This window comes from Mustela erminea, chromosome 10, assembly GCF_009829155.1.
Source record: "Mustela erminea isolate mMusErm1 chromosome 10, mMusErm1.Pri, whole genome shotgun sequence".
Taxonomy (NCBI): domain Eukaryota; kingdom Metazoa; phylum Chordata; class Mammalia; order Carnivora; family Mustelidae; genus Mustela; species Mustela erminea.
The window spans coordinates 12,191,676-12,215,046 of NC_045623.1; the positions used below are offsets into that span (position 1 = coordinate 12,191,676).

At 45.4% G+C, this 23,371-nt stretch overlaps 2 protein-coding genes across 8 annotated transcripts in view; both read right to left on the reverse strand.

Annotated features, from left to right (window-relative positions):
* Window positions 1-3,093: 3,093 nt before the first annotated feature.
* OLFML3 (olfactomedin like 3) lies at window positions 3,094-7,439 on the reverse strand. Its single transcript, XM_032360592.1, has 3 exons — window positions 5,669-7,439; window positions 4,698-4,983; window positions 3,094-4,385 (listed from the first exon to the last, which is right to left on the reverse strand). Exons 1-3 carry the CDS (start codon window positions 5,780-5,782, stop codon window positions 3,565-3,567), a joined length of 1,221 nt encoding a protein of 406 aa, XP_032216483.1. The 5' UTR covers window positions 5,783-7,439; the 3' UTR covers window positions 3,094-3,564.
* A 74-nt stretch (window positions 7,440-7,513) lies between these two features.
* Window positions 7,514-23,371, reverse strand: part of HIPK1 (homeodomain interacting protein kinase 1) — a 52,109-nt gene continuing 36,251 nt past the window's right edge. For 4 of the 7 annotated variants that reach the window (XM_032360585.1, XM_032360591.1, XM_032360586.1 and 1 more), the window contains 8 exons: window positions 23,172-23,293; window positions 22,163-22,297; window positions 19,400-19,542; window positions 18,806-18,988; window positions 17,523-17,729; window positions 15,554-15,795; window positions 13,779-13,909; window positions 7,514-12,449 (listed from right to left, as the gene is read on the reverse strand). In XM_032360585.1, the coding sequence (XP_032216476.1) occupies window positions 11,961-12,449; window positions 13,779-13,909; window positions 15,554-15,795; window positions 17,523-17,729; window positions 18,806-18,988; window positions 19,400-19,542; window positions 22,163-22,297; window positions 23,172-23,293 (1,652 nt within the window). In that variant the 3' untranslated portion in view covers window positions 7,514-11,960. Of the gene's footprint in view, window positions 12,450-12,964; window positions 13,071-13,778; window positions 13,910-15,553; window positions 15,796-17,522; window positions 17,730-18,805; window positions 18,989-19,399; window positions 19,543-22,162; window positions 22,298-23,171; window positions 23,294-23,371 lie in introns of all 7 variants that reach the window. The other 3 variants (XM_032360588.1, XM_032360589.1, XM_032360590.1) reach the window with 2 other exon arrangements.

Consider the following 23,371-nt stretch of genomic DNA (forward strand, 5'->3'; position numbering starts at 1 on the left):
GAGAAGGTGGGGTTTGGACGGCGGGGCAGACCCCTGGGGGTCATTCTGGAGGGCTCTGGAGAGGTGTCCAACTCTAGACATTGTTAGATCCCATGTTCTGGAAAGACAGTGCTGAGAGGTCTGCCCTTTAAAGTAATACATTGGCTTCCACATTTATAATTCTTCTGCGGTGTTATTAAATCCATAAATAAAGATTTAATCTTTTAAGCTCTGCATTGTGAGAGCAGAAGTTAAAGAGCAGGCAGAGGAGAGCTTGTCGGCTTCCGTGGTGGCTGGTGGCGGGGGTAGAAAAGGAGGGAGCTTCCAGTCTGCTGGGGCCGAGGCGACAGTGATAGGTGCAGAGGGTGCAGGACCCCCCCCCCCACACACACACCACATACGCAGCAGAGCTCTTGGACCACACTGCCCTGCCCAGGCAGCCACAGAGAGGCTGGACAGCAGGTCCAGAGGCTGGGACAGATATCTCAACAAGTCTCCAAATGAGCACGTTTTGACCTGAACAGTTAGTGGAGGATCCCAGGAGCCTCAGGGAAGGATGGGGCTCCTGCACTAGGAGATGGACTGAGCCTGGGGGAGGAGGAAGTGGAGGAGGGAAAGGGCTTTGCTTCCTGCGTTGTCCAGAATCCTGTCCCAGAGGAAGCACTGACAGCTGAATCAACAACTTCATCCGTCCATCTCTGCCCTTCCCTCCTTACCACCCAGAGCTCGGACAACATGGGCTCAGGCTCCTTGATAAAAATGGCAAGACGAATACTTAGGGCTCTCTGGCGGCCAGACCCAGACGCAAAGACCAGCACCAGGGAGGGGAAGATAATGAGAACAAAAAGGAGAGCCTGGGAGTTCGGGCAGGAGGCTCAGCGCTGCAGTGGGGGGAAGGGAGCCCTCTCCATCAGGCCTTGTGATGGAAAGGCACCATCTGGACCACTGATGTGGCCAAGGGCTGTGGCTCGGCAGTTCAGCCTTGTCGGGCCAGGGGTTGGGGGCAGATGTGGGGCTTCTCTTTGGGAATTTAGTCCTCTCTCCCCCATGCAGGGCTCTGCCTCCCACTGCCTTTTGTTCAACCCAAAGCAGTGGTCACAGCCTGTCTCTGCCAAGTGATGGGTTATAGAGGGTCTGAGAAGGGGCACTGAGGCTGGTTTGGGATGATAGGATTCAGCTACCGAAGCACTCTCCTTGAGCAGCAGATAATTTAGTTTAATGAATTTGGACAGTTCACTGGATCTGCCCACACAGTTCCACTCACCTTCCAAAATGCTTCCAAAATAGCACTAGGTATTGTATGGGAGCCAAAAAGAAAAGAAAGCAAAAAGGAATAAATGACAAGGCTCCAGAGATTTCTGTCCTTTCAGAAAAGTCTCAGTGAACTTTTCCAAAGAAAATTGAAGAAAGAAAAAAAAAGGATAATACATTATATGTTTATTAAAAAAATTAAAATAAAATAAAACCATGCAAAAAAAAAGGGGGGGGGTGTTTTTGCCTTTCTCATTGACGATGGAGGCAAAGAAAGACACTACGAAGACAGGCCCCCACATGGGAGGCAGAAGGTCCTGGTTTTTACATCCTGCTCCTCATACTGATGTCATGTCCACACAGTCTCAGAGCTGTTCCCTTCTGAGGGTCGTCCAAAACCCATTCCTGATGTTTGCAGCCCTATCAAGATAACTCACAGACCCGGCCCCAGCCTCTCGACAACTTGTACTCATACTGTGAGGGTGTCACGCTTATGAGGAGTGAGGAGACCATCCTCCCCACGTGCACACACATACAGTGACCCCCGCTGGGCTGGGACCCCTCTCTCTACAGGCCTCCAGGGAGAGCTCCCTCCTCCACACCCCTCCCCTGCACCGCCTGCCGGAGCCAGATGTTCCGTGGGCAGCCCCCTCTGTGGGTGACAGGCGGTGATTACTGTTGCCAGCCCCACATTAGGAGAGAATTGAATGGGAGAGAGCCCCCACCCGCCCCAGGCTCCTTACAATAGCGCCTTTGTGAGGTGCTTCGCTGTCTCTCCTTTCCCTTCTTCACCAACCTACGTCAGGGGCAGCTCTGCCTGGGGAGAGAAGAAAAGAAGACAAAAGGAGGATCACAGGGCCCTGGCTGATCCACCCTATCCTGGAGGGGGGGTTCCTTTAGGCAAAAGACATGTTCCTTTCTCCTCCCTCCCCACACAGAGGTCAGTGACTACCAGGACCCTCGGGCTGTCTGAGGTCTCCTACTCCAGAAAGGCAAGGCATGTTGTCCATCACACCGCCTTGCTCCTGAGTGCAGAAAGGGGGCATGAACCTGGGCTGGCCACCCCCACCACTCCCCCAATCCCAGGGAGGGACCAGATTCCCAAAGCCATGGTTTTCCTCTCCGGATCCCTCTCCCTTCCCTCATGGCCTCCTATAATCCTGAGCCTGAGGGCCAGGGCAGGAAAGGGTTAAGTTTCCAGGCCTCCTGGCCAGGCTTCAGCCAGGTTCCAGGACTGTGGTGGGGGTGATCAGAGGGATGTGTTGGGAAACTGGTAAAGCTACCATCTGGGGCATGGTCGCTGGCCCTCCTCCTGGCCCAAACCGCAGACGCCGTGGCAGCAGGAAAATCAGCGCGGTTCAGAGCAAGCTCCATTGTGTAACCGGCCCTGGGGGACTGCCCCAAGCTGGAGAGGGAGTGGGGCTGGGGCTGGGGGAGAATCCACCTCAGAAGTGAGACCCGAGGTTCTTTCCCAAAACACATTTGGGGCTCTGGTCTTCATTAGAGTCCAGGGGGACTCAAGTGCACTTTATGATTTAAACCCTCTGAGAACTGGAATGGGAAGCTCTGCCCCTGGGCCCCAGTCTGGCAGCCAAGGGCAGCTCTGGGAGGGCCACTGTGGAGGAGAGGTGGGTGTGGAGGGAGGCCTTCCCTCGGCCAGCCTCCTCAAGTGGCCGGATTCTGTGCTTCCCCAGGCGCCTCACGGTAAAATCTGTAACTCGAGAAGTCCCCTCTCCCTCAGCAAGAGAGCCCAGCCAAATCCCTCATGTGGCTTACGGAGTGGCAGTGGGGTGGAGGAGGAAAATGCGGGGTCACAGAGAGAAATCTGAGCTGAGGGCCACCCCCAAACAAACACAGGCGAGGAGCAGTGGATTTTCCTTTTAATGCAAAACCTTGCAATACAAAATGATGTGGAGAAAGCCCCCATTCTCCGGGGCACTAAAAGGAAAGGGCAGAGAGCTAAGGTCTCCTCCTCCTAGAACTCTCTCCCTCCACGGGACTTGCACTGAGGCAAGAAATATTCTGTTGCCCGTTTGCTGGGGCTGCCCCCAAAGGAGGGTCAGAGCTCTGGGTCTGCGTGGCCTTTGGCCTGAAATTCATTGCCAGGGGGCAGGAGGGGAGCAACACTTAGGGTTTTCTCTCTTTCAGCTTTGAAAAGATCTCTCGAGATCTAAGGTCCCACAGGAAACGGAGGGGCTATGAGAATCTGGCTTCCATTGGCTGCGTTTATGGGCCCCAAACTGCAAGTTGCCCACATCTGGACGAGGAGCAGGAAATGTCGCAGGGACAGAAATGTGTAGACGTGAGGGAGATTCAACCACCAGAGCTAGGTGCTCAGACTTCTTCCTCTTTCCTTCTCATCTCCAGCTTATAGACGATCTGGTAGCCATCATCCCAGGCGTAGAGCTGGCGCTCCCGGGGGTTGTAACGGAGGCTGGCATGGGCCCCATATCGGCGGGGGAAATACGGGAGTGCCGCCCTTTCGGGAGTCAGGGTGCCGCTGGCATCAAAGGAGCACTGGATGCGGGCGCGGCTGGCAGGGCGGGTGTTATAGACAACGTACAGTGTCCCACAGATGACAAAGGCAGCCTCAGCATTCTCTCTGGGACATGGGGTGTCCCACTGCTGCTCGGTGTCCAGGGTCTGAGGGTCTAACTTGGCCAGGCACAAGTGCCTGTCATCTTCCCGAGTGGCATAGACAGCCCAAAGGCCCTCCTCGTCAGCAGCCAGGTCGATGTACGTGTCTGCCGTCAGCCCGTACGGGGGGATCAAACCCTCTGCCGGGAACACCGAGCTGTCCACCACGGTCCGGTTTGCCAAGTGGAATTTGATGAGCTGCAAAGTGTTCTCCAGCTCACCTCCCCCTCCAGGTCCTCCAGGCGGCCTCCGGGCATAATAAAGAAAGCCACCATACACCAGCTGCCCCGTGCCTACCCAGGGGAAGGGCACCCGGACCCGGGAAGCTTTCCGGGCAGCCATGGCGAGGGTGAAGTCCCGCAGCCTTGGGAAGACAAAGGCTGTGTCATTCTGTGTCCCATCTAATACGTAGATCTTCTCTGTCGGCCCCATTGGATCCTTGGTCCATAGACCAGCCGGGCCACCGAACCGCTTCAGGATCTTCATTGATCTCACCTGAGAGATGGTGTAGCCACAGTCTGTCGGGGACGGAGAAGAAGATCACAGGACAAGACAATACACACATGAGTTAGATGCCCGCTACGGGAACCCCCCCAGGGTGGACCGCGTTGAGGACGGCTGCCGGTGGACGCCTCCACTCATACAGAGGATAGGGAAAAGGGTGCCCCAGAGGTCTAGGTCCCCAGAAATGCTCGCCACGGACCTGTCATTATAGAGTCTCCTAAAGCAGATTCCAGAAGATCACACCAAAGTGGCCTCTGGGACAAGGAGAAAAACAGGGAAGAGCCAAGGCAGAATACATGCCCTGAGAGTGGCAGGCCTCTGCTTACCTGTCAGCATATCGTACTTCTCGTTTCTTCTGCCCTTGCCTTTGATCCCAGGGCCTCCGGTCACCTTCTCATCAACTTCCACACAGGGGAGAGCTGGGTTCTGGGTCTCCAGATAGTCAACCTCCCGCTCCAGACGGTCCACTCTCCCCGAAATGCTGTCAGCCTCAGTCCTGAGGGCCTCACGCTCCTTCTCGGCCACCTCCAGCAGCGGCAACATCTTGTTCTTGAAGTCTCTCAGCTCAGCGGCATGCCGGCTACTTTGGTCCTGGCACTGGGCCAGCCGTTCCTGCAGGGATAGGGGCCAGGAGAGGGGCTGAAGGGTTACCACTCCCAGGCAGGGAGAGGCCCAACCAGGGAGTGAGGAACAGGAAAAAGCACAAACTCGGCCAGAGGTTAACTCCCCTCCAACCCCCACTGAAGGGAAACCAGATGTTCAGAGATGCCAAATGTGCAAAAAACCCAGCTGGGATCACCTAGGCCTCGACCCCCCACTTCATGTCCTCCGAGCCGCTGTGGGTGGCCTAAGTCCAGGAGGGTAGTAAGGGGTCTCGGCTCCCCTGTACTGGTCTCCTCTTGGGAATGAACAGATTTCAACCTGGGAATGCCACAGACTTCAAACTGTTAAAAAGACACAAAGCTGCAGATTCTCTGGGAACTTCCAACTCTCACAGAATCATCAGCTGCCCCTGAGATGCTGTCCTGCCATGCTAGCTCTCATGTCCGTGTCCTCAGTCCCCTTATCCCACGCAATCTCAGGGTAAAACACAAAGGCCTGTTTGCTTTGGAATCGCTCTGTCGTTGCGGGGGAAGGAGGAGGGCTTGCACTTACAAGGATACTCTTAATAAGAGTTTTCTGTATGTCCTCACAGAGCCCTGTCTTGCCATGTCCCCAGATCCCTGACACACTGGGTGAATCAGCAAGAGATGGGAAGTCCTTCCCGCCTGGCCCAGGAGAGAAAGGAGTCACTCACCTCCAAGGCAGCTAGTCGGCGTTCCATGTACTCCACAAGGTGGTGCTGCTGTCCTTGAAGGGGTTGCAGCCATGACAAAAGGAACAAGGTGACAAGAGGCGTGCAGGGCCCCATGGCAGCAGAACGGGGCCGGAGTAGGAGTGTGAGGTCCCGTGCCTTTTCCACTCAAGCCCGCGGCTTAGCTTTGGAGGCGGGGTGGGGGCGGTGCCTTCTCTCTTTCTGCATCTCGGGTCTCTCTCACTACTCTGGAATGCTTTCACAGTCTCCTTACAGCCCCCACCCGCTCCTTTCTGCCTGGACTGATCAAACACAGATGGCCCTATGGCAGAGCAGCCAGAAGCCTTAACCGCCTCCCGCCTAGGATGCAGGCTCCCCAAGAGAGGGGAAGAAGATGAAACCCCAAGGCAGAGGCCTTCCGGGCAGTCACCCAGAAAAAGGAGCTAGCAGCAGGAGGGAGGGGCCCCTGAGTACACTGAGCAAACTCTATTCCTGTTTTAGGAGAATGCATGCGTCCTTCCAGTCGGTGCTGGCTTCTTAAGAAACGTCCATCATTAATCTTTTCCTTTCCCAGCAATAATAGCATGAATTGTTTTCTGCCTTGTTGAGTGGAAGCTGGAAGCAGGAGAGATGAGGTTTGAGGGGAAGAGGTGGGAGAAAAGATCGGAGGTCCCAGCTACACTACCTTCTTCTATAGCTCATTGGTGCCATCTTGTGATAGGCACCTGGTGTCATCTCGGGATTCACAGGGAAACCAAGGCTTAGACCTCAAGTCCCGTGGAAAATTTTTCACAAAGTGAGCCAAGCAGATTGAGTTTACAGGGCTTTTCATCATTAAAACACAGATTTCCCCACAAACTTACCCAACTACTTAAGGGGCTATCCCAATCTCTCTCTGATTTAGCCTAAGGAAGAGAATATAACTGAGATTTAAAAACAAACAAAAACAAACCCAGATCACTGACAAGTTAAATTAATTCTTGATTACCTGTTAGTGAGATTGATGGCAGAGCCTTTCTACTTGGCTTTCTCTTACCTGAACGCTTCTAGGTACATTCTCTTACCAAAACTGGGGAACGTTCAGTGAGTCCACCCTGGTTTCATGCTCATTTATTTAGGAAAAAAAAAATTGGAAAAATAGAATGTGTTGCAGTCTAAATCAAAATACATGTGTTCTGACCAATGGGAGAGAAGAGCTTATTGATCATTTCTCTTGGTTATGGTCCAAAAGTGTTTCTAAATGTGTCTCATCTCTATATCCCAACCATGACTGCAGAACCCCACAATGAATTAATGGCCATTGTAGGGTAGATGTGGCCTGAAACATGTGTCAAAAAAAAACCAAGTGTATATAGCGTTTATTCAGAGACCTGCAGTGATTGATCTAGACAAATCTCTAGTTCTTTATCAGGAGAAATTTTCTTCACTTTAGGGTCAAGAGAAATCTAATCAGAGGGGCTCCTTCTCCAAAAGGACTTCTAACAATGCAGCTTGAAAGGTGGAAAAAATAGTGTCTTCTGTGGTGGTTCTGATTTTCATTACGATACTTCAGATGGTTGGTGGAATGTGCTAGGAAACAAAGTTTAGTTATCCTGGGGGATGGAAGTTCTGCCTCTTTCAGAGGGATAGGACCAGATGATCTTCAGTTAGGGCCCAGACACTCCATTCTTGGGCAGTGTTTTCTATCAACTCCGATTCATTTCCATTGTGGATATTTGTATGAAAGATGGATTTGCCCCTAAGCCACCACTGATGTTCAGATGCGATGTACTTAGCCACTCCAAAGATGCCATTTTTTGGTCCCCTTTGCACCCCCCCTCTAAAAGAAGTCAAGAACAGCCACATGAATCAGAAAATTTACCCATTTTATTGATGCATTGCAATTGCTCTACATTTTACCATATTATGTAGAAAATACTGAAAATACAAGCTACTTTGTAAAACCAAAGACAAACATTGAATCCAAAGATAAACTATGTTTTACACAATGGACCCTTTTCCCGTAGTTAGTATTAAATTTTAAATATCTATTTCTTTTGTTAAAATGATTATTTTACATACTCCCTAAGTACATCTGCATTACAAACATAGCTCAATAATTCTCAGAAACTGCTTCTAGAGGCTTGTTGTAAAAGGAAGCGCACAACCAGAAAAGGGAGAAAGCAAAAAAAGTTTAAATCGCACACAATAACTAGCATATCAAATACATTTAATAAAGTTGAAATTCCATTGCAATATCAAGGATTCAAAGCAGAAATACTAACATTACATATAATGTACATATAATGTACTGCTACATGTAGTGAGATTATTTTTCAAGCTGAATCAAAACCACACATTATATAAAGTTTAGCGACAAACAACCATGTGGACATGCTGCACCAACCATCAGTTAAAAAAAAAAAAAAACCAAAACCCAAAATAGGAAGCAGGCTTGGGCCATTCCTGTCACTGAGAGGCATTTCATCTCCTATCCTAAAACAAACCAACCTAACCAGTGGGTTTTTGCAGAATAATGCTGAATAAAACACGCATTACTGTGCTTGCCTGGCTCAGGGCAGTCAAGCTGAGCCCCTCTAGTGGAGGAGGATGGATGGCTAGAACTGTGTGAAATGGAGTTCTGATTTCTGGGGCTGGTATCTGAGCTGAGCACTGACGCCAGTGTCCCCTCCCGGGAGCTATTAAAACTCTGGAGTGATCAAGTGTCCTGATGAGCCCAGAGTGGCTGTACTTAAGCCTTCCCCACTTTCTCTCTCACCCTGAAGGGGAGAAGCTGGAAGCACAAGTTCTGAAAGGATGTAAAGTCTGAAGCTGGCCTGAGGTTAGGCCACTATGACCAGGTGCCAGCTGCTCATTGAATTCACAGGGCTTCCCCCCATCCTGTCAGGGCTGGCAATGTGAAGCCCCACGGACAGATTCTAAAGCCACATTGAGCACTGTATTCATTCAGCAGACACAGATGGATTTTTATCTTGGTAAATTTGAAATGCCGATTTGCAGGTTAAGGCTGAAAGTTTCTAAAATTCTTAAAGCCACGACTGCTAGTACAGATGTTTCAGATAACAATACACACTCTGGGTATTGTCTTTTCCCCATGGAGTTAGTTAAGACTTGCACCTTAAGTGGTATCTACTTACTGGACAGGGGGCAGGAGAGGAATGTTTTGTAACCCCCCCAGCCCCATATCTTATTTGTCACAAAAACAACAAATCTTTTATTCCTTGTAGAGGAAAGATAAGGAATAAAAAATGTTTCTACTAGAAACTAGGTCTGCCTTTGAACAAGAACGTTTGGCAAAAAAGAAAACACAAAGATCACACACATTGACCAGAAAAATGTGTAACATTAGTGATGGAAACTATACGAGCTGCTTCGGTATCTTCACCAATACAGCGGTGCAAACACAACTCAGGAGAATGACCACAAGAAGAAATAAGAAAGAAAGAGAGAGAGAGAGAGAGAGAAAGGAAGGAAGGAGAGAAGAAAGGAAAAGAAAAAAGAAAAGGAAAAAAAAAGAAAAACGAATTAAGAAAAGAAAAGAGAAAAAGCAGAAAACACCAACATGTTCCTGGTAGGCTGTACTGACTATCTGCCCCATCGTGGAAGCCCTTACTCTTTACAATGAAGAAACTCCAAATACCTTGACAGCTCCTCGGTGTTCAACCCGGTACAGAGCTTGCTGACCAGGCTCCATGAAATCTCCCATCTCCATCCTGCACCTCCTTGACGCCATCTCTACAAAGAACCAGTCCTAGACTTAGCCCTCAAGTACATAATTTTCAAATCAGATGGAACACTTCTCTATCTTAGAGTTAACCTTCTTCCCCCAAATCTTTTATGGGCAGGAACATCCCCATCCCCAGTACCCTCCACTTGACCCAGATCCATGCAGGAGCTGAGAGTACAAGGACAATTTCACAGCCCCAAGAATATTCAAGTTGTTAAAAAGAAACGTCAAAAGCCCGATGACTCAACAGGCTTTGGTTCCTTTTTAATATTCTTCACCGGCTCAGAAACCTTCCTGTGAGTTCCCTGTCACCAGCGGCATCACAAAACTCCTCCTCATAGTATGGGGACATGGTAAGCAATACAACAGGCTCTTTGGTATAAACAGATCTGTTATATGTTTTTTTTCCAACAAGCAAATATTTTACTAGGAATGGCAACTATTTGCAGGAAGGACTGCCACATGGGAAAAGGAAAAGAAAAATCTCATTCTAAAAGTGATTGCACATACTTTAAAGAAAAAGAAAACCACCATATATTTCATATTGGCTTGACTCCTCTCACCTGCTTCCCAAATTCTCACAGAAGCAAGGTAGCAATGCACCGTGAGAGAGCCACGTGGGGAAAATGCTTCTGTGAGAACTCAGCTGAGATTCCAGACTGGAAAGGGGTAGACATGGTGCTAAAGGAGAAAAGCTGCTGTTTTTATTTTTCAACGTCGGCAGGGAAACTGACAACAATGCATTTACACGACACAGCTACTAATCCTGTTCTGATAAATCCCAGTGAACAGCTTAGGGTCCACAAGGGCTTGCTGGTCCATCCTAAGGCAAGCTCACTGTAAACTCTATGAACCACTACATTATCATATAAGGCACTACAATAAGGGAAGGAGGAGAAAGGGAAGAAGAGACACACACTGAACAACTCCTCACCAGACACACCTGTGCAAAACAATTCCAAGGGTCTCCTCTCCTTGCAGGCAATGCCCCTGCTCATTCAACACTACAGTAATATGCTCTAATATAATTGCAATTAGTTCACATACATTCCAACAAGTATCAGTTCATTTTGGTTTAAATACAATGGAGACATCCATTCCATCTCCGGGGTAACACTGGAGGATCAGATACACACTAAATACACAATTCAAGTGTAATCACTACACATTTGATTACAAATAACATTTTGGGTTAGCAGGAAAAATTGCTTGTTATATTTTTCTAATCAATATGTACATATTTAATTATGCAAAATATTAAAACACCACCATTACAAAACTTCTAAAATATTTTTAAATTCAGTAATAAATTTTTAAAATATTTTTTGCAATTCCTACATGCACTTATTGTATAAGTCTTAATAAGAGAGCATTCAATTTGCTGCTGGCATACAAAGGAAGCTACTTTAAAGTATAAAAGCTATACACAACGTTCTTATCTGGTTTCAGATTCTTTAGCTTTCTCCCCAAATAAATCATAGAACAGAAGGGAGAGATGAGGCAAAGAGAGAGAGGTGTATTACTGAAAATTCATATTAATCTTTAGGCAAAGCTCACCAATGCCAACAACCTTTAGGCAAAGCTCATCGATACCAGTATCGCATAATACAAAGAGATTTTGCATATAATAAGACAACCACCACCATACGATAATAACGACCTTAATGGCTTTTCCAATAATAAAATTTAAGCTGAATCAGAGAGAGAAATACTTTTAAAAAATAACTTAAGAAGACTGCATGGTACTTCATTTAAAAAGAGTAATAATACCTAGTGCTTTCACGGTAGGAATGGATTCTCTCACACTAAGTTACCAGCAAATGGTGAGCTGCCTTTTTAACACTACTTTACAATAAACACAGGAGCAACTGAGAGAATCCCAAGAGTAATAAGGAGCAGTATATAACCAGTTTTGCGAAAATAACAATTGCCCAGTAAGTATAACATGACATGAAAACAAACTAAACACTGTAGTCTAATGTCCCATAAGGAAAGGTAAAATTTTGAGATGAGAAATGCCTGATAGTCAAATACAGACTTGTGTAAGCTGCTCTTAAAAGAGGCAATTAAGTCTTGGTTTTTAAATAAGCAAAAAGTGATGATTTTTCTTTTCTCACTTGTTACCAGATTTCAAGTCTTTCTATCAGCATTTTTCCTCTGACCAGCAATTACAGTAAAATAAAGTTAAATAAAGAGGGGCTTCACTTGGTCTTAAAAACATTTATAGAAATCAAGTCAGAGAGAAAATATTTTTCAAAGGGTAACTTCAGAACGATCTCTCTTCCTTGGTAACTGCAGAAGATGGGCATCTGAACTCTTCCAAATACCAAAAATGCTGTCACAAAAATAATTAAAAAATAGGGCAGACTTTGGGAGACTACAACAATGCAGTCAACACTAAGACAGGTTCCCCAGAGAAAAACCTTCTGCTTCAGTGGGCCCCTGCAGAACAAGTTGCTGGCTAAGGAGTTTCAAGAGGGGCCTAAGGGAGGAGTTCATCATAGCCTGTTATTAAGAACTCAGGGCCAAGAACAGGCAGCCATGACCCCTCCTCCCTCTGCTCACCAACTACAAATAGGAATACTGGCTGATCTTGGTCGGACTCAGTGGGTATCCAGTGTAAATTGTTGAGCCTCGGGAAGACCCAATGTAGGACTGGGTGGCAAACTGGTGTTGGTACTGAGCAGGGGCCACACTGGCAGAAGTGAGAAGGCTGGGCCCAACGCTGACAGGGACCTGGTGCACCAGAGTGCTAGGGTGGGTGCTATAGGCTGCAGCATGCCTTGAGGAGCCCTGGGGAGAGAAGAGATGAGCAATGGAGCTGGTGGAGCCCAATGCAGCAGCAGAGGTGGGGGCAGCATACGTATACAGGTGAGGCTGGCTTGGCAGGTGAGCAGGGGCTGGGGCCAGGTGTGGGTGCCCCGTCGAGTGTAGTGGGCTGCCATGCTGGAAGGCGTAGGGGGCCTGGGAGAGCGGGGCCACAAACGCCTGCTGCCTGCGGGGGGCAGGGTTGCTGCTTCTCTCCTGCGAGGTTGGAGCTGACGATGACTGCTGGTTCTGGAAGGAGGAAGAAGGGGGTGAGGAATCTTGAGGTCATTCCGGTTCGGGGATCAAAGGCCAAGTGGAGAGTTGAGGTTCTAACCTGTACTGTTCCTGGGCTGCCACAGCACAGAATCTCCCAGACTGGCAATGGTATCAGAAGTCAGACCCCATCCCTCCACCTCTTGGTAGAACAGATCCTAACCCAGCCCAGATATCAGCAGTTTGCTCTTAAGTACAACAGAGGCCACGGGGGAATCAAGAGTTCACGGTGGTGGGGGATGTGTGTGTCTGGGTGGCTCAGTGGGTTAAGCCTCTGCCTTCAGCTCAGGTCATGATCTCGGGGTCCTGTGACTGACCCTGCATCGGGCTCTCTGCTCAGCAGGGAGCATGCTTCCCCCCTCCCTTTGCCTGTCTCTCTGCCTACTTGTGATCTCTCTGTCAAATAAATAAAATAAAATCTTAAAAAAAAAAAAAAAAGAGTTCACAGGGTTACCCACTCCTGCAAGTTAGTAAATGTTGACTCAACTCACCCTATTTTGGTGCCAGGGAATTTGAATTTTTCCTAACCTTTCTTTCTTGCCATTGTTTTCTTTTGTTCTCCTCTAAGTTCTTCATATCCCTCTTGACTTGTGGAGCCTAAAACACATGCACTAACTCGAACTGACATTTGCACTTGCGTGTGCTATCTCTCTCTCTCTCTCTCTCTCTCACACACACACACACACACACACACACAGTTACATCCTCATGTTTACACTTTACTACTGGTAGACATCATACAAGCACCAGAATTTTAGCTTAAGAAAGAATAAATAGTACCTCTTTTACAAACAGAATAGTGTCCCTCCCCACCCTATCAGATCACATACTGGTTGGGGGGGGATATCTCAGACTCAAGACAACACACAGCACTAGAACCAGTTGATGAAGTAGCCACAAAGCTTTGCACTGTCTCTTGCCTCAAGTAATCGGTGTGAGGCTCAAGGTTATTTATGATCTGGGCGATAAAGGAAGAGAACCTGGGAGCAAAGCATGTGGTGGTACAGAAGCATGCATGGACTAAAGCACCTGAGGCTCTTCCTAAATTCCAGACATTTCTCTAATCTTCCAGGACAGTTTAGGGAGGTCTGATGGAAAACCTGGAATGTGCATTCTCAACACACTTACAGAGGGAATAAAGGGTCATAGCACATGCAGACATGACGCAGGCCACAGAACACTAAACGGTCTGACACAAAAGGGGCTTCATTTGGCTTTATTCAGCAGTCCAGCCAGAAGCAGGGTTCTCCAGAGCGTGACAGTAGGGAGGGCCCCAAACAGAAGGCAGCAGCCCCTAGCGCTTACCTGGCTAAGGTTGAGTGGCTGTGCTGCGCTGGTCCCCCCGCGTGGAGCTCGATACCCTGTGGGGGTGATACAGCATCCAGATGACTGCCCACTCACTGAGGCCACTGGCTTGGTCTTACTGCTCACAAGACCTAAAAAAAAGGGTCAGACCATAATGAGTTATGAGTAGCCTTAGCTAAACCTCAGATGGCATCATATTCATCAGTCCACATCTGAAAGAGGTTTGCAAAAGTTAAGGTTTCATGTGTATCTTATTTCCTCAATTACGTTTATACCAGAGGAACAAAAACTGTACAACCCATTTCTTTTCTGGCTTGCTACAAAGCTCCACAAAGGATCTTCCTAAGATTCACTTTAGTAAATCTTATCCAGTCTCTTATAATGTCCAAGGCACTACTGGAAATACAAACACCAGTGGGACACAGTCACTATGCCCCCAAGGGGCCTAGAGTTTTATGTAGGAAGGGGTTAAACAAGTATAGAAATGGCAGTGGGAAGCTGAATAAGATGTTGGTAATACTTAGAACATTTAGGTGTCAAAGGGGCTTCAAAAGAAGGTACAATTAGATCTTGTTGGGCACTCACTAGCTTCAAATTCTAAGAAACTGCAGGCCAGGTGGATATAAGCAAGATCAATTTCAAAATTTTGTTTCCTCTGTAGTCCTACTAGGAAAACGGAATCATTTATTCAATGATTTGTGGAGTAGCCTCTATTCTTTGGACCCAACAGTGGACAGAGCTTCTAACAACACTGTTCAGTAGCCTGGTATCAGGAAGTTCTGCCTTGTCTTCAGTGGGAAAGCTACCCACTTCGGGGTGGGGGGGGGGGGGGACCATACTGAAGCTTAATACAATATCCTAAAATCAGAATCCTGTTCATGTCTCTGGCAGTAACACAATTCAAAGTAAAACACTAATTTACGTTAAGTACAGCAGAGACAGCTATACTGACACCAAAAATTCATGCTTCCCTCCTTTGGTGTACAGAGTTGCCACTGGAAAACGGCTGCCTAGACAAGGACTCCGTTTCCTGGGCCCCCCAACCTCCAGGTGGGGCCATGGGGTTAGTATACACTGTTTCCAGGGATTAAGAGCTAAAGCAATGTGTGTCCCTCCTCCAAACTCTTCCCTCTTCTCATCAGAGGCTGAGGATTCCTGGGCTCTGATCCTTGACTCCCTGCAGGCCCACCAACCAGGAGCACTAGCACTGGGAAGTCATGTGACTGAGAAGCAAACTTCTATTATGTCAAGCCCTGGAGATCTGCTGCTTGTTACTACAGCTAGCATCACCCGGTAACTGAACCAGCGAGCCTAAGCCCAGCATCTAACAGGAAAAAGATGGAGGAAGCTAGGTTGATAAATAAAACCACAAAGTATCACTGCTATGACACCGGGTAAGAAATGATCTGAGTACACACTGTTTAAAAAAAAAAAAAAAAAAAAAATCAGTTCCTTTTTACTCTGGATTATCAAATTTGAATCACCTGTGACAAAAAAAATTTGCCTGCTGATTCTCCCGGCTATACAACAGCTCTTGTCTGTGTTCTCCCATCAAAAGTGAGTACATTTCTGAGACTACAAATTCATCACTATGTTTACCTGAACAATATAAACAAAGTAAGATAAACTGATCACCAAAAATATTTTCACACCCCAAGGAACTGATTTCTGAATTAAAGAACTGGTCGCTACCATTGGCATAAGTAGATTAAAGCAACACATTTCAGGACACAAACAGCGACAGAGAATTCCCATGCGGCTGTGAGGATGCTCACCTGAGGCTGGGGCTGCCCCAGTGCAGTCACCGAGCTGAGTTTTCAGTGGAGGTACAATGATGGTGCGGGTGCCGGTGCCATCCCCCGCGACTCTGCCAGACCCCTCCACCAGGGGTCCACTGTTGCCCCGGAGAGCACTCAGGGTATCAGTGGAATATGGGCTGCTCAAGGAAGAGTCAGAGTCTGGAGAATCATTGACAGTGACATAACTGATGACGTTAGACCTTGCCTTCAGGCCAGAGCTGAGGAGAAGAAAATATGTGAAAATTCAGCCCACTTTTAGCAATGTTTCTTTGATGATCATTGTTTCTCCCAGGACAATAATGGCAACAGAGTAACACGAGCAGCAGCAGACTTCTGAGCTCTTATTCTGTCAGGCACTATTCTCACCCTCCACATAGGTCTCACTAAATCCTCACAACACTTCTTTGAAGTAGTTACTATAATCCCCTTTTTGCAGATGAGGAAGCTGAAGCACAGAGAGATTAAGACACTCAGCCAAGGTCACCCAAGTGTTAAGTGGTGAAGACAGGATTCAAGCTGGCACAGAATGCTGCCAGATACACAGCTCTAACAACTCTTCCACGTTGCTGCTCAGCCATTTCCACTCACGGTTATTTCTATAGTATTCTCTGTATCATCCTGCTAAACTATATTAATGATTCCTTAGATGTCTAAACAAACTTCTCGCCGTATTTATTTTTTTTAAATGTTCCTTCATGAACTGAACTCCACCTTCCTAACTTTAATTTTTCCTCATTTTTTTAAGAAACTTGGCTCTAGTCAAAGAAATCCTGCTGGTTACACATTTTTTGCCACTCCATAGTCATTTTTCCTCACTGGAAAGTTTACCTTTTCTCTTCCCCAAATCAGTTCAGAAACCACTTTCAATGCTTAGTTTCAAGTCTACATCCCATTTGTAAATACCATTTTGTAACTGTAAATATCATTTGTAAATACCTCTTTTGAGGTACTTCATTCTAAATCTGCTCTTTCAGGTCATTAAACTTCATTCATATGTAACTCTGCAAAGTCTTCTCAGTTACTGTCATGTGTGAACCCTACCTCCCCAGGTAAACGTGGTGTTATTCCCTCTTCTTTATGCCTAGCACTGAAGGCCCAATAAAGCATACAACACAGAACAATCGAAGCAACTGACTATGTTCCCACTAAGAGAGAGGTATATGTATACACTCTCTCTTGGTTAACTGCCCAGTTAAGAACTTGGATTAAGGTGCTGAAATAAGAGGAAATTATCTGGTACTGACATTCCTCAACTTTCAGACCACAAAGCAGAAGGAGAAAGAAAGTAGCCCTATTTCAAGTTGCACCCCTTCCAAAGTGGCCTTTGCAGATTAAGAATTTACAAATAGGGGCGCCTGGGTGGCTCAGTGGGTTAAAGCCTCTGCCTTCAGCTCAGGTCATGATCCCAGGGTCCTGGGATCGAGCCCCGCATCGGGCTCTCTGCTCAGCAGGGAGCCTGCTTCCTCTCTCTCTCTTTCTCTGCCTGCCTCTCTGCCTACTTGTGATCTTATCTGTCAAATAAATAAATAAAATCTTAAAAAAAAAAAAAATTTACAAATAACCTCCTATCTACTTGACTTTTCTAATTAACTGTTGTTTATGTGCTCTGCTATGGCATCTGTTTTCAGACCCTAAAGGTCCTTAAAGGCAGGGAATCATGTCCATGGTATAATGTGCATTCCAAACCAAAGCAGCTAAATATTAAGCGACTTAATATTCCCCTTCCCGCTAACGTATCTGAATAGAAGGATTTACCATGATGGTCAGTCATGGAAACTGGAGTGTTCTGACTCACACATCCAAGACCACACTTCCAAAATACCAATTTTTAGTCCTTCCTCTCATAGCCCAAATTGGACCACTTGTCTGAAACCAAGGGTCTAAGGCTAAGGGTCTTAGTCACTCCTGCCTTCAACTGGATCAGGGAGCCATTCACCTATCTTACCTATTGGGCTTGTACTTATTGTCTTCTTCCTCATCGGTGTCACTGCGGATGGTGATGACACTCACAGGAGGGCTGGGAGTATCTGGAATGATGATTGGCTGATGCTGATCTGGGACAGGGACTAGGGAATTATAAGAAGATGTGGTACGGAGAGGACTGCTCCCAACGAGAGAATAGACTTGAGAAGGCAGAACATCCAGCGAAGACCTGTAGAAAAAGGCCAGAAGAAACACTGTTAAGTCCCTGGCCCCCCAAATTATCTACCTTTTCCCCAGAACTCTTTTCCAACTTGTTCTTTGACTCCTTTTCACCTAATAATTAATTCAATACACTTGACTATAGAAGTTCCAATAAAAATTAAACAAAACCACTCTAAAAGAGGATTTCCATCAGAGCCAAGAACCCTAAAATACAATGTAAATTTTATTTTTGTATGCCCTTTATTCCATAGTTAAATTTCCCAATGTAACGTGGGCAGAAAAATAAAAACATTGGCATAAAAGAGGGCCTCCGAAGGGGCACGTGCACCCGAATGTTTATAGCATGTCCACAATAACCAAACTATAGAAAGAACCTAGATGTTCATCAACTGATGAATGGATAAAGAAGATGTGGGGTGTGTGTGTGTGTGTGTGTGTGTAATGGAATACTATGCAGCCATCAAAAGAAATGAAATCTTGCCATTTGCAACGATGTGGATGGAACTAGAGGGTATTATGCTTAGTGAAATAAGTCAGTCAGAGAAAGGCAACTATCATATGATCTTCCTAATATGAAGAAGTAGAGATGCAACACGGGAGATTTGGGGGGTAGGAAAAGAATAAATGAAACAAGACGGGATCGGGAGGGAGACAAACCATAAGAGACTCTTAATGTCACAAAACAAACTGACGGGAGTTGGGGGGCTGGGGGTAGGGAGAGGGTGGTGGGGTGATGGACATTAGGGAGGGTATGTGCTATGGTGAGTGCTGTGAAGTGTGTAAACCTGGTGATTCACAGACCTGTGCCCCTGGGGCTAATAATACATTATATGTTTATAAAAAAAAAATCATATAAAAAGAAAAAAAAAAGAGGGCCTGGATTCAAAGTGGCAGCAGAGAGAAAGGATTTGCATAAGGAGGACACACCTGGTATGCATGCCCAAGTGAAAAGGTTATCTCTTCCTCAATTTGGCAGCTACTCGCTGCTTCTCACCAAAAAGGTCTATACCACAGCCCTTTAAATGCTGGCGACGTCTATCTCAAAATTGGCACTTTTAACTACCAACTCTAACAAAGACTTACTTAGAAGAGACTGGAGCAGATTGCTTATTCTTCTTAGAAGGGAGAGAACTGGATTGTGGTTGTCTGACAACATGGGCAACACCAACATTCAGGGGCTGAGCAGTAGCCAGCGTCACGTGGTTAGTCAGCAAGGAGGGCTGCTGCATGATAGTGCTGTACTGGTTGCCATGAGAGTGGGCATTCCTGCACCAACAGAAAGACACAGAGAAGACTGAATGCCTAAACCACTGGGAAATCAGGACCAGATAGGTATTAAAAGCAATTAAGACAATCAAATAGAGCTGCATTTTATTTTTTAAATTGGGCACCTGGATGACAAAGCCTTGGTTTTCATTGCATGGTTTCTAAATGCATAAGACTTTCAATCTGAAGTAAATGATTCCTGATCTCAGAACCTATGTTTTCCTATATTCTAAGTTTCTCATTACTCCATCTCCTAGCCCGAAAAGGGTTCTTTTCTTAAAGAATCTGAAACAGAGATACATCTCTCCTTTCCTTTATTTTCTTCCTAGGAATCTGACCGAATCATTAAGCACTCCTACCCTAAGGGAGCTGCCCTTGCAGATCTCCCAGAGAGGAACACAGGGTACTTGCCTCCAGTCTGTGAGCTGCTGGCCACTGCCCATGGCCTCTGGAATGACTGCTGTGGGTTGGACAGAGTTGTGCAGAGCTACCCCAGGCAACTGTTGCCAAGTTGAAGGCAGGAGAATTTGTTGGGTTCCTCCAGGCCAAGCCTGCTGTAAGGAAACACACACAAAAAAGATCCCGACTTGACTCATTCTTGGCTTTTTCTTTTGTTTTTTAGATGAAAGAAAAATTCATATTGTAAAAGAAGTTGCTTGTAGATTGTTAACTTGCAGAGATCAAAAAAGAAAAGTCAGAGGGGCTCAAGGTTACAAGTCTTATGAATAGGGAAAGAGAACATACTGCTTTCTCTGGGCCACCTCTGTAACATGACCACCAGGGTATTAAAGAAAAGAAGATCCCTGTGGTTAAGAGTTTCTCTATTATAATGTGGAGTCAAAGAGTCTGAAAAGTTCAGAGGTAAGCTCTGGTTAAATGATGGAATATAATTTTTGCAAGAATTCTAAAAATACACCTAGAAAGAGTTAAGACAGCTCCCTTGAGATTAAAAATAGGAATTTTAAAATTTAAGTGCCAATCAGTTAAGACATCAGGTCAATTCAACCCATAAAACAAAGGGGAGAATTATGCCTTTTTAAAAGGGTAGAACTTCAAACATGAAGCCAGATGTGAATGACCAAAGGCCAAAATCCTTTGGCAAACAAGCATATGCCAGAAACAGAAAGCCAACTTCATCATATATAGCCATATGAGAGCATTAAATAAGGCAGTAAGTAAAATATTTCCAAAACAGATGCAGGGAGCACCATATTTTGTTTTTAATAGTTACCTAAAATATACTGTTTAACATATCATTTATAAAAATATACTTCAACATAAAAACTAATCACTACAAGAAAATACATCATTTCTGGTTTTTAACAAGCATTTGCAATAGACAGCAACAAATATGTTTTCTAAACTTCTTACAGAAATTCTGGCATTTTCTTAAAAAATGGGAACAGATTTGAAAGTTTCCTTTTTAAACTTTAAAATTCTACAGTACAATCACCTACAATGCTAGGGTACATATGGTTCTTTCTTAAATTTCAAACTGCAAGGCCATCAACACACTGTTTTAAAAATATTTCTGCAAGTAACAGATCCACTTGTTACAAATACCGGTTCCAAACAAGAAGCCTTCAAAGCAGAGAAACTGCAAACACGTCTGCTACCATAAGCAGAATTTAAAACAAAATAAAACAAAACAAAAAATAAGAGAAGTATGTTAAGTCACACCATGCGTCTTTCCATAAGCCAACACCTGCACAAGACAAAGCATGTAGTTTAATACAGAGCAAGAAATAACATTCCAACGTGAGGCAGAAATCTGGCGTTCCAAGCGACGAACTGTTTTGACAGAGGAAGAACAAAAATATGCAAAGCTTAGCAAATGACTAGAGCAAACTTAAGAGAAGCAGCAAAGGAGAGTATCAACTAACATTCTCAAAACTATAGGTGAGCAAGTTAGAACCAGGGCCTGGATCAATCAAATTGGAAATATATCTGACTCCCTTGCACTCAGGTTTTATGCTCATGATATAATTAACATGGAGGTGACAAAGGCTTTTAAACTAAAAACCAAGCAAATTCCGACAACCAAAGTATGTTTCTGGAAGTGTTTACACTCACACAGAGTCCTTGAGAAACAACAAAGGAAATTTAAAAGCCCCTTCACAAAAGATGCAGATAATCAGTATTCAGTAGTATCAATAGGTTTTCAAATGCTTACCTAGCTTTAAATTTCAAATAATGAAATGCTGGATGTCCAATAAACAATTCTAACTCCCCCGAATAAACCAAAACACATCCAAAGACCACTATGAAGGATACAAATCCTGAAATACACCTTGAAGTCCTACTTATTTTTCCTATCTCTAAGCCCCATACTACTGCATTTGCTGCTGCATTTAGTGACTGTTCCCCAGGACTTTTAGTCACAAAGGTATTGTATTAGCATAAGAGTTTTCAGCCATATTTTCATCTCTGTATAAAGACCTATTTGTTAAGTCATTAATTTCTCCATAAACCCCTAAAAATGAGTTTATATTTAATCACACCAAACAAAGGAAATATGATCTAAAAAAAATTCTACAGGGAACATCTTTAAATGGAAGATACCAGCTGCCACTGATCATGAGTGGCAAAGAGAGTTATCTTCATACGTTCATAGAAGAAACGTTAACATCAACTGATAAAGCAATAAATTAGGAGCATCTTAAACATTTCTACACGCACAAAATTTTTAGAAGCTTAAAACAGCAAATAAAGAAGGAAGCTAACTTGCCAAGGAGTTCAAATTTTGGCCATCCGGATACCTGCAGCAAAGCCAAACTAAAGGCCATTTCCTTTATTCTCAAGGATCAGAGGGTAAAAGAGCAAAAAACAGATACAGTGTTGAAGCTCTTCTGAGGCTACACCAAGTGCTTTTATCACACTAGGCTGGCAAAGAAGAATAAAGGGATCTGGTTCCTTACAGAGCCACTCTGAATATCAGAATCAAACAGTGCTTCAGCAAATGTTGGGGAGGAAAACAATGAGACATTAAAAATGTAGCAAGAACACAGCCACAAGATGGCACATGCTTCCATGCCCTCTGCAAAGACTAAGTTAAATTTTTTTTTTTTAAATGAGAAAACCAGAAGAAAACAGAACAAAAACAAGCAGGAAAAAATAAAAAAGAAAGAAACCAAAGAAACTCCGTTAGTAACACAATCAAGTGAGGGGAATTACCAGTACAGCGGCAGTCTGTTCAACCAGCGCCGGCCGGCCGGCTGCGCAGCTCAGAGTAAAGGGCACCGCATACTGCGGTGCGATGGTGGCTACTTGAGGGTGGAGAGTTGCTACCATTAGTGGTGTACAGCTTCCCTGCAACGTAGATCAGGCAGATGAGTGAAACAGACACGGAGGCAGGTTATCTGGATTCAGAAGGGTTCTCATTCCCCCCAAGATATTACCAACAAGCAGTCATTTCGTATCACCTAAATGCACGTACAAACACAACTTGCCCCTTCAACTCTGCACAGCATCAGCCTACTAGGTCAAATGTCAAGGGCCTAAAGCAATCAAGTACAGGAATCCTTCTTGGGCCAGATTCAGAGGATCAGTTCTACAAAACTCAGGTAACAAAGGCATATATTAATAATTTCTCTTCTTCCTACTCCCAAGAGAAGAGTTTTTGGACTTCCAAATTTCTTCTGTGTATTGGGACACAAATATTTACAGACAGAATTGAAAATACAGTATCTGTTGCTTATATAAGTCTTTCATGATGTTCTTGCCCATCTTAGTTGCATGTCCCATGGCAGGTAGAAAATTTTAAGGCTTCCTATAGCTCAAACACACAGAGTGAAGGAATGTAACACTTGAAGAGGCATCCTGATCTGATGCAGCCTCTCTGCCATGATGTCATTCTGAAAGAGCGAGCAAAGGGGCCACTGAAGGGAACAAAAGGGCAACACTTTATCTTTAGAATCAAAATGTTACTCCATGTGTATAAAAAATTAACTACATCCCACAAAGTCGGAGTGAATTTACTCAAAACACAGTTTCTCAGGGTCAGGGTATTTATCCCTGTAAGTCTAAGGAAGACACTGTCAGAGTTGCAACAGTGTTAGGAATCATTCCTCTAGAGCTGTCTCCATTTACGTCCACTGAATCATAACCAAGAAAGATCTGACAGTCAAAGCAAATACCATCCTCGAGGACAAACACGGAGTGTCCGAGCTGCCGTGGCTGTTACCTGCGTCAGCACTCCCGACTGGATCTGCAGTGGCTGCGCGGCTGGCGCCTGGGGTACAATCGGCACGGCGTTATCCATCCTCACAGGGAATCCAGAGTGTTTTGTTGTTGCTTGTAGTCCAGCTGCAGAAAACACCACCACAGTTAAAGTGCTGTGCGAGGTCTGCGCCTTGTTTGGGGCTTTCTTGTTTTTAGCTTTTC

Bases quoted from the DNA above. Each gene is read 5' to 3' on its own strand.
- OLFML3 (XM_032360592.1), bottom strand. From the start codon at position 5,782: ATGGGGCCCTGCACGCCTCTTGTCACCTTGTTCCTTTTGTCATGGCTG. The intron at 4,984-5,668 runs GTGAGTGACTCC...CTATCCCTGCAG, and splicing joins GCCGACTAGCTGCCTTGGAG to GAACGGCTGGCCCAGTGCCA. The intron at 4,386-4,697 runs GTAAGCAGAGGC...CGTCCCCGACAG, and splicing joins GAAGTACGATATGCTGACAG to ACTGTGGCTACACCATCTCT.